The sequence below is a fragment of the Staurois parvus genome, unplaced genomic scaffold (genome assembly GCF_062004578.1).
Source record: "Staurois parvus isolate SC_StPar_1 unplaced genomic scaffold, SC_StPar_1.0 ptg001263l, whole genome shotgun sequence".
Taxonomy (NCBI): Eukaryota; Metazoa; Chordata; class Amphibia; order Anura; family Ranidae; genus Staurois; species Staurois parvus.
This window is the reverse complement of record NW_028319059.1, coordinates 487,352-500,543: the sequence shown is the minus strand read 5'-3', so window position 1 is coordinate 500,543 and position 13,192 is coordinate 487,352. Positions and strand designations below refer to the sequence as shown.

Here is a 13,192-nt window from a genome sequence, read left to right as displayed (position 1 = left end):
TGGTGACTGTTGCTTGCAGTGCCTTTCCATAATTTTACTAACATTTGCATTTACTGGCTTTTTAACCAATGAACCAAACACTTCCCAAGTCTATTAGGACAGTTCAGGCCCGATGGCAACACTGAATCTTCTTGGAAGACATATACAGCTTTATAAAGTGCATTAAGTCATTACGCGGAGAGAGTCATCATCGTATCTAGACTGCAGGGTAGGTGATGAAGCTTTCTTCCACCCCATAAAACGAGATAGATTCCACCCCTGATTTAAATGTAAGATCGCCCCTTTAATCAAGTCAAGGACATAAAGAAAATGACTGCATAATTTAAGACCTGACGAATGAGGCGGGTGATGGGATTTATAAGGAGAATAACCCGCGCCGTAGATCATGTGATGGACTCATTACACCATGGAAGGGGTGCTTCATCAATCCTCTGGGTAGTCTTAAAAAAAAAATGTCACATTCTTGCTGTCGGTGTTGAGTTGAGGCACGCTTATGCAATAAGGCAACGTAAAAAGCAAAGTGCAATAAATAATGGCATCCAATTAGAATTCAGTTCACAGTGAAAGGATGACGTTGGAGAACATACAGCGCACTTGCTGATTAAACTATAATAAATGAAAATGACCAGAAAACGATTTATACGCATTGCATTTCCTTAGATAGAACCTGTTACCAACTTTAAAAATTGTAGACAAAACAAAAATGAATATTTTAAATATTTACTTGCAGCCTTTTTTTTTTTCCATAAACATTTTTATTGTTTTTTATTTTTTTTTTATTCATTTTAATTAAATGCAATTAATTTATTTATTTTTTATTTATTTTATGTGGCTTTGAACTTGATAGAAAATTTGACTTCTCCAGGAAGAGTTAATTCCCTAGCAAAAGAAAGCCATGACTAATGTCTGACGCGTAGGCTGTTTTTACAGCTTTGTACAAGTTTCTTTAATATAGAGTTATATTTTTTTTGAATGTCATCCTAAGTGCTAACCAGGGGCGGACTGATAACTAATGGGGCCCCCGGGCAATAGGGGATCATGGGGCCCCTGTGTCCTTGCCCAAACCCAAATAAACCTATTAAAAAGGTACCAGGGGGTATCTCATGGGGCCCCCTACTGACCCCAGGCCCTCGGGCAGAGCCCGAGTTTCCAAATGGTCAGTCCGCCACTGGTGCTAACCATTCCAGTTTCTTTTCCTGGGTCGTGGGAGGTATTGGCAGCCCCCAGGTCTGAGAAGCAGGCGGATGGTAGAAGCGCCCTCACACCTATTTTCCTCAATTTTCTAGCAAAGACTCCTCCCTTCTTACTGTCTATGCTGGCCCAGCTCCTCTGCTCCTCCTTGCAGTATCTATTATGTAGCAACCAGAGGAGGAATGAAGGGGAATGCTATAGACCAGAAGTCTCCAATCTGTAGCTTGGGGGCTGGATGTGGCCCCTAGGTTGCCTTTATCCAGTCCTTGGGACCATATTCCATCCACTGGCACCAACAATGTGGCAAAATTCCTGTCATTGACACCAACAATGGGGCATAATTCCTCTCATTTCTGTCATTGACACCAACAATGGGGCACAATTTCTCTCATTGACACCAACGATGGGACACAATTCCTTCCATTAACTCCACCGATGAGGCAGAATTCCTTCCAATGACACCAACAATGGGGCACTACTCCTCCCACTGACACCAATGATGTGGCACTGTCCTCCCAATGACACCAAATGTAGGGCATTGTTTACTCCTACTGGACACCAGGATATTTTCTACTCCCACTAGACACAGTACAGCCCCCCTAAATGAGAGTAAACTGGCCCTTTGTTTAGAAGGTTTAGGGACCCCTGCCATAGAGCACCTATTCTCACCCAGGGTTCGGGGGAGCCCTAGGGTTCCTCTTGAGGTTGCTAGTGGTTTCTTGAGCTGTAGCTGATTGACCTGATTGTTCTTGTGTAGTTCCAGGGCCAACGTCCCTGTGCAGGGCCAGAAGCATGACACCAATGATCATTTTAATGGGGGGGTTCTGACCACCACTAGAAGGGTTGCATTCTTCCTCTTGACCACCAATGTAAGGGGCATTTTCCCCAAAGAAAATGATTAGATTTGCACAAGACCTGCAAATTACTTTAGGGGTTCGTCTGGAGGAAGCCTGCAATCAAATGAGTGACAGCTCTGAGTTTGTTGGGGCCGCTGACACCACATCTAAGATGGTGGCATCCAGCAGAGGTCTCAGATGTCTACAAAAGGGAGGATTTTACAGGTGAAGAATAGGCATAAAATACATTAAAGGCACATATAACCACATAGGAAGCTTATTGTTGAAATTAAAGGGGCTACACAAGTAGAGGGAACAGGTATCTTATCATAGTAGGACAGCCGTGTTACTTTGCTAACTCTAGTTCACCTTAAAGAAAAATTACATCCAAAAATAACACAATAAAAATGAATAGCCTATAAACCACTAGCATAACAAAACCATATTTTGATGCAATATTCAACTTTAATTCAGATGTTTCCACCACAGTATTTTTTCTGCCACTAGATGTCCTCAGCCTAATGGCCAGAATCATTCAACACACTTCCTCTGAGACCAGGTCATTCTGGACATGCCTGCAGCCTGTGACTGGGCATTGAAAGAAGAAGCAACACAGTGATGAGTTACTCTATCACCCTGCTTTCTCTTCCTATCAGCCTGGTTCTTGTGCTGCTTCTTCTTCTCACACTCCACTGCTGCACTGGGATTGCAAGAGGCTGATTCCAGGTCATATTCAGGTAGGCTGCTTATAGTTATGATGGCCCAGGTTATCCTGGACCTGCTCCCAGCCTGTGACTGGACAGTGAAAGGCAAAAGCAGCACAGTGATACAATCATTTCTGGTCATTGTCACTCCGATCTCTTCTCCTATTGGCATGCTTCTTTCCAAGAGCTAATGGACTTCTTGTGTTGTTTCTTTTTCTCACATGCCAGCCCTGTTGTACAGTAACTCCATGAGGCTGATACCAGGTCACATATGGGTACTTATCCTGCTTGTATTTATAAAAATACATTAAATGATATATTAATGATTACAGAGCTGCATTCATTTGTGTCTTTTACATCTTTGAAAGCTGCTACTAAAAAAAAAAACATTATCAGTGCCTAGTCATTCTTACAGTAATGAACATTTTCTGGCTGATGGCATTGCAAGCAGAAGGTGACAACAGCAAGACAATCACGTCTATCGTACCTTGGTATTATTCCCAACCCACCAAAAATAAGTGAGCGTTCCGGGATGCAACGGCCAAACCACAGCGCTGATGTTGACCTCTTTGTTTCGAATGGCGACAAATGGCACTCTTAGATGAACATGTTCCACGGGACCTGAAGATGGAAATAATGAGAAGCCAGTGAGACAACAGAATACGATTTGTACAAAATAAAATGCTATACATGAAAATTTAGGCGCTACATCTATCCCTTGTCAGGGTGTACATTATATAACCTAACGTATGGGGATCCTCCTCCAAATGATTGAAGTATCTCCATTAAAGTGTACTTTTAATGACAAATAAAAATACATAGTAGCTAGTAGCCAGTCTTGTGCCAAAAGTGTGGGGAAGACCCGACTTCCATCATGACTGTGCCCCTATGCACAAAGCCAGCTCCATAAAGGCACGGTTCAGCCAGTTTGGTGTGGAGGAACATGAGTGGCCTGCAAAGAGCCTGGACCTACACTCTACTCAACACCTTTAGGATGAACTGAAAGCCCAATTATGAGCCAGGTCTTATCCAACATGACAATGTACAAAAAGCCAGATTCATAAAGAAATGGTGTGATAAGTTTGGTGTGAAGGAACTGGAGTGGCCTTCAACCCTACTAAAGCTTTGACTTCAACCCTACTAAACATCTTTGGGGTGAACTGAAAGCCTGATTACAAGCCAGATTTTCTCATCCAACATTACAATGTATACAAACCAGTTTCATAAAGAAATGGTTTGATGAGTTTGGTGTCGAAGAACTGGAAAGGCCTTCAACCCCTGACCTCATCCCTACAAAACATCTTTTGGGATGAACTGAAAGCCTGATTTCGAGCCAGGTCTTACCATCCAACATGACAAAGCACACAAAGCCAGCTTCATAAACAAATTATTTGATGAGTTTGTTGTGGAGGAATTGGAGTGGCCTTCAACCCTTGACCTCAACCCTACTGAACATTGGGATTGGAATGCTGATTCTGTTCCACGTCTTTTCCAACATCAGTTTTTGACCTCAAAAAATGTTCCTTTGGTTGACTGGGCACAAATTCAAACAGACACTCCAAAATCTCAGGAAAATTTTTAATTGAAAAAAAAAAAAATTTTCAGCTCATTTCTTTAAATACAGGCAGACTTCCCCATATTTTGTCCTTCAAGGACTCGTTTATACAAGCATTGGTCCTCTAAAGATAAATCCGAGGTTGGTCTTGTGCATATTTTCATCTGTTGTAGTGTGATAGCAGCCCATGCATATTGATTAGGCTGCCTTCAAATAACACACATTAATACTCTAAGGTGTGTTAATACGTGTGCGATAATGTGACAATGGACTGCTTAAAGAAGAGCTTTACTCCCCCCTCCTGATTTTGTTTGCCCCTTCATACCTTTCCAGGGTTGTCTTCAATTCAAATACTTACCTACCCAATGTATCCAGTGTTGTCCTGCTACAATCTGATGCTCAGGTGCCACATCCCAGGTCTCACGCCACCATTTTGGTCATTAGGAGCTGGGTTCAAACAGCCTGTCTCTGGTGATGCCCGTAGGTCCTCCCACCAACTGCTCTGTGTTTTTGCTCCTGCAGCCTTCTGCATTACATGGCATTGGCATACCAGGAGATTGAAGGTGCAGGGACATTTCTGTCTTTCCTAGGAGCAAATGGTGGTGGTGGAGGTAGGAATAGAGTAAAACATGAACACGGTAAACAAAAAAAAAGGCATTTTTACTTTTCGGAGAGCAGGTGAGTACAGGAAGGTTAGGTCACTTATCGGAGTGAAGGTCCTGTTTCCTTTTGAAATTTTTTTTCTAAACAAACTTTATTGAAATGTCACACAATGACATCTCATTAAGTTCTACTGGCCAAAGTGCGAATGACTGCATTGCCCTGCTCTGCACTGAAAATGTTGAGCATGCCATACTTTTTTTCAGTGCACACCACTGCAACACAGTTCAAGTAGGAGAAGAGGCATTTTGCCTTGTGGTGGTACTCCTCAAATAGCCACCCAAAGCAGTCCCATTGCATTCGGTGTGAATTGGTTATAAGGGGTCTATTTATAAACTTGGAAAAATGTCACCAGCACACCAAGGATCACCAATATGGGGTCAAAAGGTTTTAATAAACGATCACATACAGTAGTTACAGCAAGGCAACGTTTCAGAGTCTCGCAGGACCCCTTCATCAGGCATGTGACAAATTGTGATAGAAACTGAAGAATTATTTAAGACAACCATGCACCAATCAGAGTGAAGTGAAATGAGCTTGGCCCCACCCCATGATGTCATGTTACCTCCAAAAATGCATTCAAATCAATGTAAACAGAAACATTACAAACTGCGAAAAGAAATAAAACAATAATCAGATGTGCATAAACTGCATTCCCGGGAATATAAACATTGTGGTCACCTGTGTATCATGGTACTCCCCGGATTGTAACAAAGTGTCAACTGAAAGCAGCGCTGGGTTCTGGAAACAACAACCAGCAGCATATATGTCCCTGACAGAAGATAAAGACTGTTGCCTAGAGATGTGGGGGGGGGCAGTCTCCGATTGCCAAGTGAGCTGCAATCCACTCTGATTGGTGGATGGTTTTCTTAAATAGTTCTCCAGTTTCTATCACAGTTTCATGAATGCATTTTTGGAGGGAACATGACATCATGGGGTGGGGCCAAGCTCATTTCACTTCACTCTGATTGGTGGATGCTTGTCTTAAATAATTCTCCAGTTTCTATCACAATTTGTCCCATGCCTGATGAAGGGGTCCTGAACTCCGAAACGTTGCCTTGCTGTAACTATGTGATGGTTTATTAAAACCTTTGGACCCATATTGGTGATCCTCGGTGTGCTGGTGACATTCTCCCTTGCTGATTTTGTTCGGTTCCAGCCGACGGTCGCTGCGGCACCCACTTATACACACAGCCATTTTTAACGCAGGAACGTGTGCATTTGGATTGTACACTTGTATTTATAAACTTGGTTGCATTTATTTACCAATTCCCTCAATAGCGTCCCCTAGAAATGTTATGTTGTATCTCTTGTTACCAGGGGCGGACTGACAACTCATGGGGCCCCCGGGCAATAGGGGATCATGGGGCCCCTGTGTCCTTGCCCAAACTCAAAAAAGCCTATGAAAAAGGTATCAGGGGCACCTCATGGGGCCCCCTACTGACCCCGGGCCCTCGGGCAGTGCCCGAGTTTCCAATTGGTCAGTCCGCCCCTGCTTGTTACAAAGATCTATGTATTTCCTGTGCTCCTCAGCTTTATCTAGTGGCCACAGTGCAGTATTTTACCACTAATAAAGAACGTTCGTTCAGAATAGAATATAGCCTAAAGAACATGTTTTTGCCCAATTCGCACAGAACGAATGTATATGCAGATTTGTTAGATGAATGACTTTGCAAATTTTTTTTTTTATAAATAAACCTTTACGTGTGAATGTGAAAATAAAAGAGAGACAAGACGGAAGGTCACATCACCAGGCTTTGGCAGCTGCAGGATACAATTGATATGCCTTCTGAATCACCTTCCAATAAACATGCAATCTTCATGTAGGTAATGTCCAAACACGGACACCCAACACCATGCCTTGGTGCCTCCCTCAACACGTACAATATACAAGCTTCTGCCAGCACCTTTAAAATCTGCTAATAAAACAAGACAAGCCCGCGGAAATTAGCTCGCTCTCTCCCACTAACGGCTCCTTTTGTTACTTAATGGAGCAAGGTGAAGCCAAGAGCGGTAAAGGCTTTAATAACACGTAGTTAAACAAAGACATGATTGATTTGTGGAGGAATTATGAGCCTGATAAAGTTTCAGGGCACATTTCACCCATCACCGGGACAGCTCGGCGTTATAAAATGCAGCGGTACCTCTGTCTTTATGCGCATTAACTTGTACACACAATTCCGTATGGGCGATCCCGGGAACACCGCAATCGTTTTAATGCGTTAGCTGCAAAGTCAGGATGATAGAGAGCGCCAATGGGACACATCAACCAGCACCAACACGTTTTATGAGGCTGAAAGTTTTTTGTTTTTTTTTACTTTCATTGAACGCAAAAAAAGGTTACAGGAAAACTATAGAACTCTTCATGTAAACTTAACATAAGCCTCGGCAAGGCAAGCTGACCGCATGGTGTGAAAAGGCATAAGAAGAGGTTATCTTGAATCAGATCCATATGGCAGAAAAATCAGGAGATCCAGGAATAAGGGTGGCTGAAGTTATGTGCAAATGTTGGCTTTTCCTGCAAGTTGCCCCTCAAGCTTGACTCTACCTCTCCTTTTTTGGCCTTTTAATGTTGAACTCCTGAATAATAAAAAATAATAATAATAAATCCATTCATCATGTGTATTCTTCCTTGAATCTTGGTGTGTGTTTCTTCAAGATCTGTGCAGTAATGCATTGTGAGACTTTTCCTGTAATAAAGACCGCTCACTGCTGCTTTCTCTGCTTGTGCAGGGTGACTGGTCTTGTCTCCACCCCCTCCTGTAGTTTTCTGTAGTGGGTGGAGCCTGCTGGACCCCTACCACAGCTTTGCTCTCTGCACAGGCTACACATGTACATTACATTGATGATTTCTACTGTATTCTTGTGGCACGTAACTGTACGTAGAGAGCGCTGAAGCCAGCCGATTCCTTGTGAGCAGATGCCTGTACAAAGCCCAGGAGTGAGGCCTAAGGTGCTACAAACTGCCCAGGGGAAGGGGATTCTTATCAGTTTCTGACCAGACCAGGCTGATCCGGTTCTGAAGGAGATCTTCAGCAGACATCTTTGAGATATACTGTGGATATACACATATGCGCATAAAGGTTGCACATCTGGTGAGTGCGTATTCCTAACATTTTCACGGCACGTCACCAGGATGTTGTAAGAAGCAGTTACCTGAGATCCCCTCAGATGGATCATCACTTCTAAACACTTTACATGAACTGTTTTCAGGACTATGTATGGCTAATAACACTCAGCACATTGTCAGTGCTCACCAATATCACCTTTTACCTTTACATTTTGCACTTTTATCACTTTATATCCACATCTGGGTTTAGTGCAATTTATGTGTAAATATACATTTATACTTTGTTATTTGATATTCCAGCGCCGCACCCCTTTTTTTCTTGATTATGCTTGGCTATACACACAGTTTTGAAAACATTAACACACACTGATAGGAGAATCTGCATTGAAACCCCACCCACACATACTGTATAATATATATATATATACTGTATGTGGCTTTTTTTCAGCAGGAACCCGGGGGAACGCAGCATTGACTGTATGTAATGGCAAGAGGTGCTGGGGTGTGCTGGAGGGTCTATTGATGCTGTCTGCTGGGGGATCTATTGTTGCATGGGGTCTATTGTTGCTGGAGAGGTCTATTGTTACTGGAGGGGGATATTTTGTAGGTGGTGGGGGATATTTTGTAGGTGGTGGGGGATCTATTTTTTGGGGGGGTCAATTGTTGAGGGGGGCATCTATTGTTGAGGGAAGGGTCTATTGTTGCTGACTGCTGGAGGATCCATTGATGCTGGCTGCTGAGGGATCTATTGTTGTTTAGGAGGATCTATTGTTGTGGGGGGGGTCTATAGTTGCTGGTGGAAGCTTAATTTTGCTAGTTGAGGATTATTGTTACTGGGAGTCAGATGTTGCTGTGGGGGAACTACTGTTGAGAGAAGGGTCTACTGTTACTGCCTGCAGGAGAGTCTAATGAATCTGGCTGCTGAGAGATCTAAGTTGCTGGCAGAAGTCTATAGTTGCTGGGGTGGATCTATTGTTGCTGGGGGAGTATTTTGTTGTGAGGCATCTATTGTTGCTGGGGAGAGCTATTGTTGCTAAGGAGATCTATTGTTGCTGGGGGAATCCACTGATGCTGGCTGCTGGGAATTTTCTTGTTATCGTTAACAAATTCCATACACACCAAGTGACAGTGCTCGGAGGTGGGTAGCGGGTGGAGACAAGGGGTGATTCAGAAGGGGGGAGTAACTGCATCTATTCTCTGAGAAAAAATGCCACATACATATATACACTATATTGCCAAAAGTATTGGCCCCGCCCTCCAAATCATGTGATTCAGGTGTTCCAATCACCTCCATGGCCACAGGTGTATAAAATCAAGCCCCTAGGCATGCAGACTGCTTCTACAAACATTGGTGAAAGAATGGGTCGCTCTCAGGAGCTCAGTGACTCCAAGCGTGGTCCCGTGATAGGTTGTCACCTGTGCAATAAGTCCATCCGTGACATTTCCTGGCTACTAAATATTCCACGCTCAACTGTTAGTGGGATTATAACAAAGTGGAAGCAACTGGGAACAACAGCCACTCAGCCACCAAGTGGTAGGCCACGTCACATGACAGAGCGGGGTCAGCACATAAGTTGCCAACTGTCTGCAGAGTCAATATTCATTTTTATTGCAAGTACTTATATAGCGCTGTCAATTTACACGGTGCTTTACATACATACAATCAGGTCCATAAATATTGGGACATCGTCACAATTCTAACATTTTTGGCTCTATACACCACCACAATGGATTTGAAATGAAACGAACAAGATGTGCTTTAACTGCAGACTGTCAGCTTTAATTTGAGGGTATTTACATCCAAATCAGGTGAATGGTGTAGGAATTACAACAGTTTGCATATGTGCCTCCCACTTGTTAAGGGACCAAAAGTAATGGGACAATTGGGTTCTCAGCTGTTCCATGGCCAGGTGTGTGTTATTCCCTCATTATCCCAATTACAATGAGCAGATAAAAGGTCCAGAGTTCATTTCAAGTGTGCTATTTGCATTTGGAATCTGTTGCTGTCAACTCTAAAGATGAGATACTCTGGGTCCTGGGTTTCCAAATGAAATGCAAAAGTTGCTCTCATCAGAAAAAGAGGACTTTGGACCACTGAGCAACAGACCAGGTCTATTTTTCTTTAGCCCAGGAGCGGCTTGACAAGAGGAATATGACATTTGAAGCCCATGTCCAGGATCTGTCTGTGTGTGGTGGCTCTTGATGCACTGACTCCAGCCTCAGTCCACTCCTTGTGAAAGTCCCCAACACTTTTGAATGGCCTTTTCCTGACAATCCTCTCCAGGCTGCGGTCATCCCTGCTGCTTGTGCACCTTTTTCTTCCACACTTTTCCCTTCCACATAACTTTCTATTAATGTGCTTTGATACAGCACTTTGGGAACATCCAACTTCTTTTGCAATTACCTTTTGAGGCTTTCCCTCCTTATGGAGGGTGTCAATGATGGTTTTCTGCACAACTGTCAGGTCAGCAGTCTTTCCCATGATTGTGATTCCTACTGAACTGGACTGAGAGACCATTTAAAGGCTCAGGAACCCTTTGCAGGTGTTATGGCTTAATTAGCTGATTAGAGTGGGACACTTTGAGCCGAGAATATTGCACCTTTTCACAATATTCTCATTTTCTGAGATTGTGGATTTGGGGTTTTCATGAGCTGTAAGCCATAATCATCACAGTTATGACAAATCACGGCTTGAACTATCTTGCTTTGCATGTAATGAGTCTATCTCATATATTAGTTTCATCTTTTAAGTTGTATTACTGAAATAAATGAACTTTTGCACGATATTCTAATTTTTGGAGTTTCACCTGTATATATAAAATCAGAAGACAGTTCCTGTCAGGAATGGACTTGCCAATAGTGGTGGGACTCACCTGCCTTGTGGGCTGCAGTACCAGGGCTGGCCAGCGGGTGCTCTCAACAACCAGAGGCTCGCTTCGGTAATTAGCCATCACCTGGGGCTGATTGCAGGTGGTGTATTTAAGGGATGGCCAGACCTGCAGTATGTGCCTTGTTGTACTGTTTGCTTGGCCCTGGTTTCCTGATCCTGTTTCTGCTGTCCTGACGCTGCCTGAACTCTGCCTGTACTGACCTCGGCTAGTCCTGACCACTCTCCCGCCTCCTCCTGGTACTCCGTTTGCCCGTTTGCTACCGACCCGGCCTGCCTGACTACTCTTGTATCGTTAGTCTTAATAAATTATATTATTTACTATATCTGTAGCCTACGTTTCCCTGTGTCAGTCCACACACTTCTGGTCACACCCACATCTCTGACAGTTCCTTTTTAACAATACATTGTTTCACACACAAATAGAAAAATTTCAACTACCAATTCATTTTTCTATCACAGTCATACCCAAAGACTAAAAGGCAAGAGATCTGTACTCACAAGTCACATGGAGATAGAGAAAGGCACTATCGATGCCAACGTTGTTCTCCGCATACGCCACAACTTGGTATATCCCAGCACTCTTATACACGTGTCTTATCCCGTCTTCAATCTTGCTAAAATTAGCATAGGACACAGCGCTGCCGTCCCCAAAGTCCAGCTGAATATTTATCTTTTGGAGATCACCCTGGAATTATTTTTAATAGTATTAAAATACAGAATTATACAGCATCAGCAGTATTCACAGCTCGTTACAATACAAAGGAAGACAGTACAGTTACAATACAATTCAATACAAGAGGGTTAGGAGGGCTCTGCTCCCGAGAGCTTACAATCTAAAGTGCTGGGGCAAGTGGCACAAGGTTAATAACCACTTGCTCTCTGAAAGATTTACCCCCCTTCCTGACCAGGCCATTTTTTGCGATACAGCCCTGCGTTACTTTAACTGACAATTGTGCAGTCATGCAACGCTGTACATAAATTAAAATTATGACATTTTTTTTTTTACGACAAATAGAGCGTTTTATTTTTTTGGTATTTGATCACCTGTGCTTTTTTAATATTTGCAATATAAACAAAAAAAGACCAACAATTTAAAAAAATGTATATATGTTTGACTTTTTGCTATAAAACATGTCTAACAAAAAATGAAAAAAATACAATTTCTTCATAAATGTAGGGCAAAATATTTTCTGCTGCATGTCTTTGGTAAAAAAAATTCCAATAAGTGTATATTAATTGGTTTACATGAAAGTTATAATGTCTACAAATGACGGTATATATACTGGAATTTTTATTTAATTATTTATTTTATACTAGTATTGGTGGCAATCAGCGACTTATAGAGGGACTGAGGGACTGCGGCGGGCGTTCTGACACTGGGTAAGAACTGACTAACTGCCACTGACATATCCAGTGACACTAATAAAAAGCACTGACACTGTACTAATGACACTGGACAGGAAGGGGTTAACATCTGGGCGATCAAAGGGTTAACTGTGTGTTGTGTTTGTGCTTACTGTGTTGAGTTTTACTAGAGAACGTGCTGCTTTCTATCACTCTGTTGTTTACATACAGATCTCTTCCCTGTCAGCTGCTCCGCCAATCACTGAGTCCCAACCATGAATCGCTGGCCAGGACCTGGTAATTGACATCTTCGGGAGCCAATGACAGCACTGCACTGTAGCAGTACATCTGCTTTGGGGTAGTCAGCAAGTGGATAACAAGGTGGTAACTAAGTTGGGATGCGTTGTTCAAGAAAGTAAGGTAAGGTTCAGTTGCTAGCTAGAGGTAGGATACATTTTACCCAAACAGATGACTTTTCGGGGATCACTTAAAGGCGGACAGAGAAGGAGATAGCAAAAAGGTTGCAGTAGGGATTTCCAGAGGTTGAGGAACGCTCTGAAAAAGTCCTGGAGCCAAGCATTGGAGGAGCTGATAAGGGAGCTAGAGAGCAGGGATGAAATAAGGCTTGGGCCTAACTGAGTGGGAAATTTGTCACAGGATAGCAGCCCCCCACCCAATCAGCTGTGGCTTTGGCGTTCCCCAACCCAAAGCCTCACATAACAATGGAGAGGGGATACAGGTGACATCATTGACCTAATATGGACACACGGCTATATCTGAACAATATCATTGGCCTATAAATATGGTTGGGGTACAGCAAACCATGGCTCAACCTTCCATTTTTACTGCTCCTTGGGCAAATAGGTAAACACGGCCTAGACAAGGCCTTAATGAATTAGACAACTGCTGCATTCTCCAACCTGCAGTCACACGTTTTACGAA

General features: G+C 43.0%; 1 protein-coding gene across 1 annotated transcript in view; it reads right to left on the bottom strand.

Moving 5' to 3' along the window:
- The window catches only part of SORCS3 (sortilin related VPS10 domain containing receptor 3), a 539,459-nt gene that overhangs the window by 78,939 nt on the left and 447,328 nt on the right, over positions 1-13,192 (bottom strand). Inside the window, exons 17-18 of the mRNA XM_089660701.1 lie at positions 11,405-11,591; positions 3,219-3,352 (exon numbers count right to left, since the gene is read on the bottom strand). Coding sequence (XP_089516827.1) covers positions 3,219-3,352; positions 11,405-11,591 — 321 coding nt within the window. The remainder of the gene's footprint in view (positions 1-3,218; positions 3,353-11,404; positions 11,592-13,192) is intronic.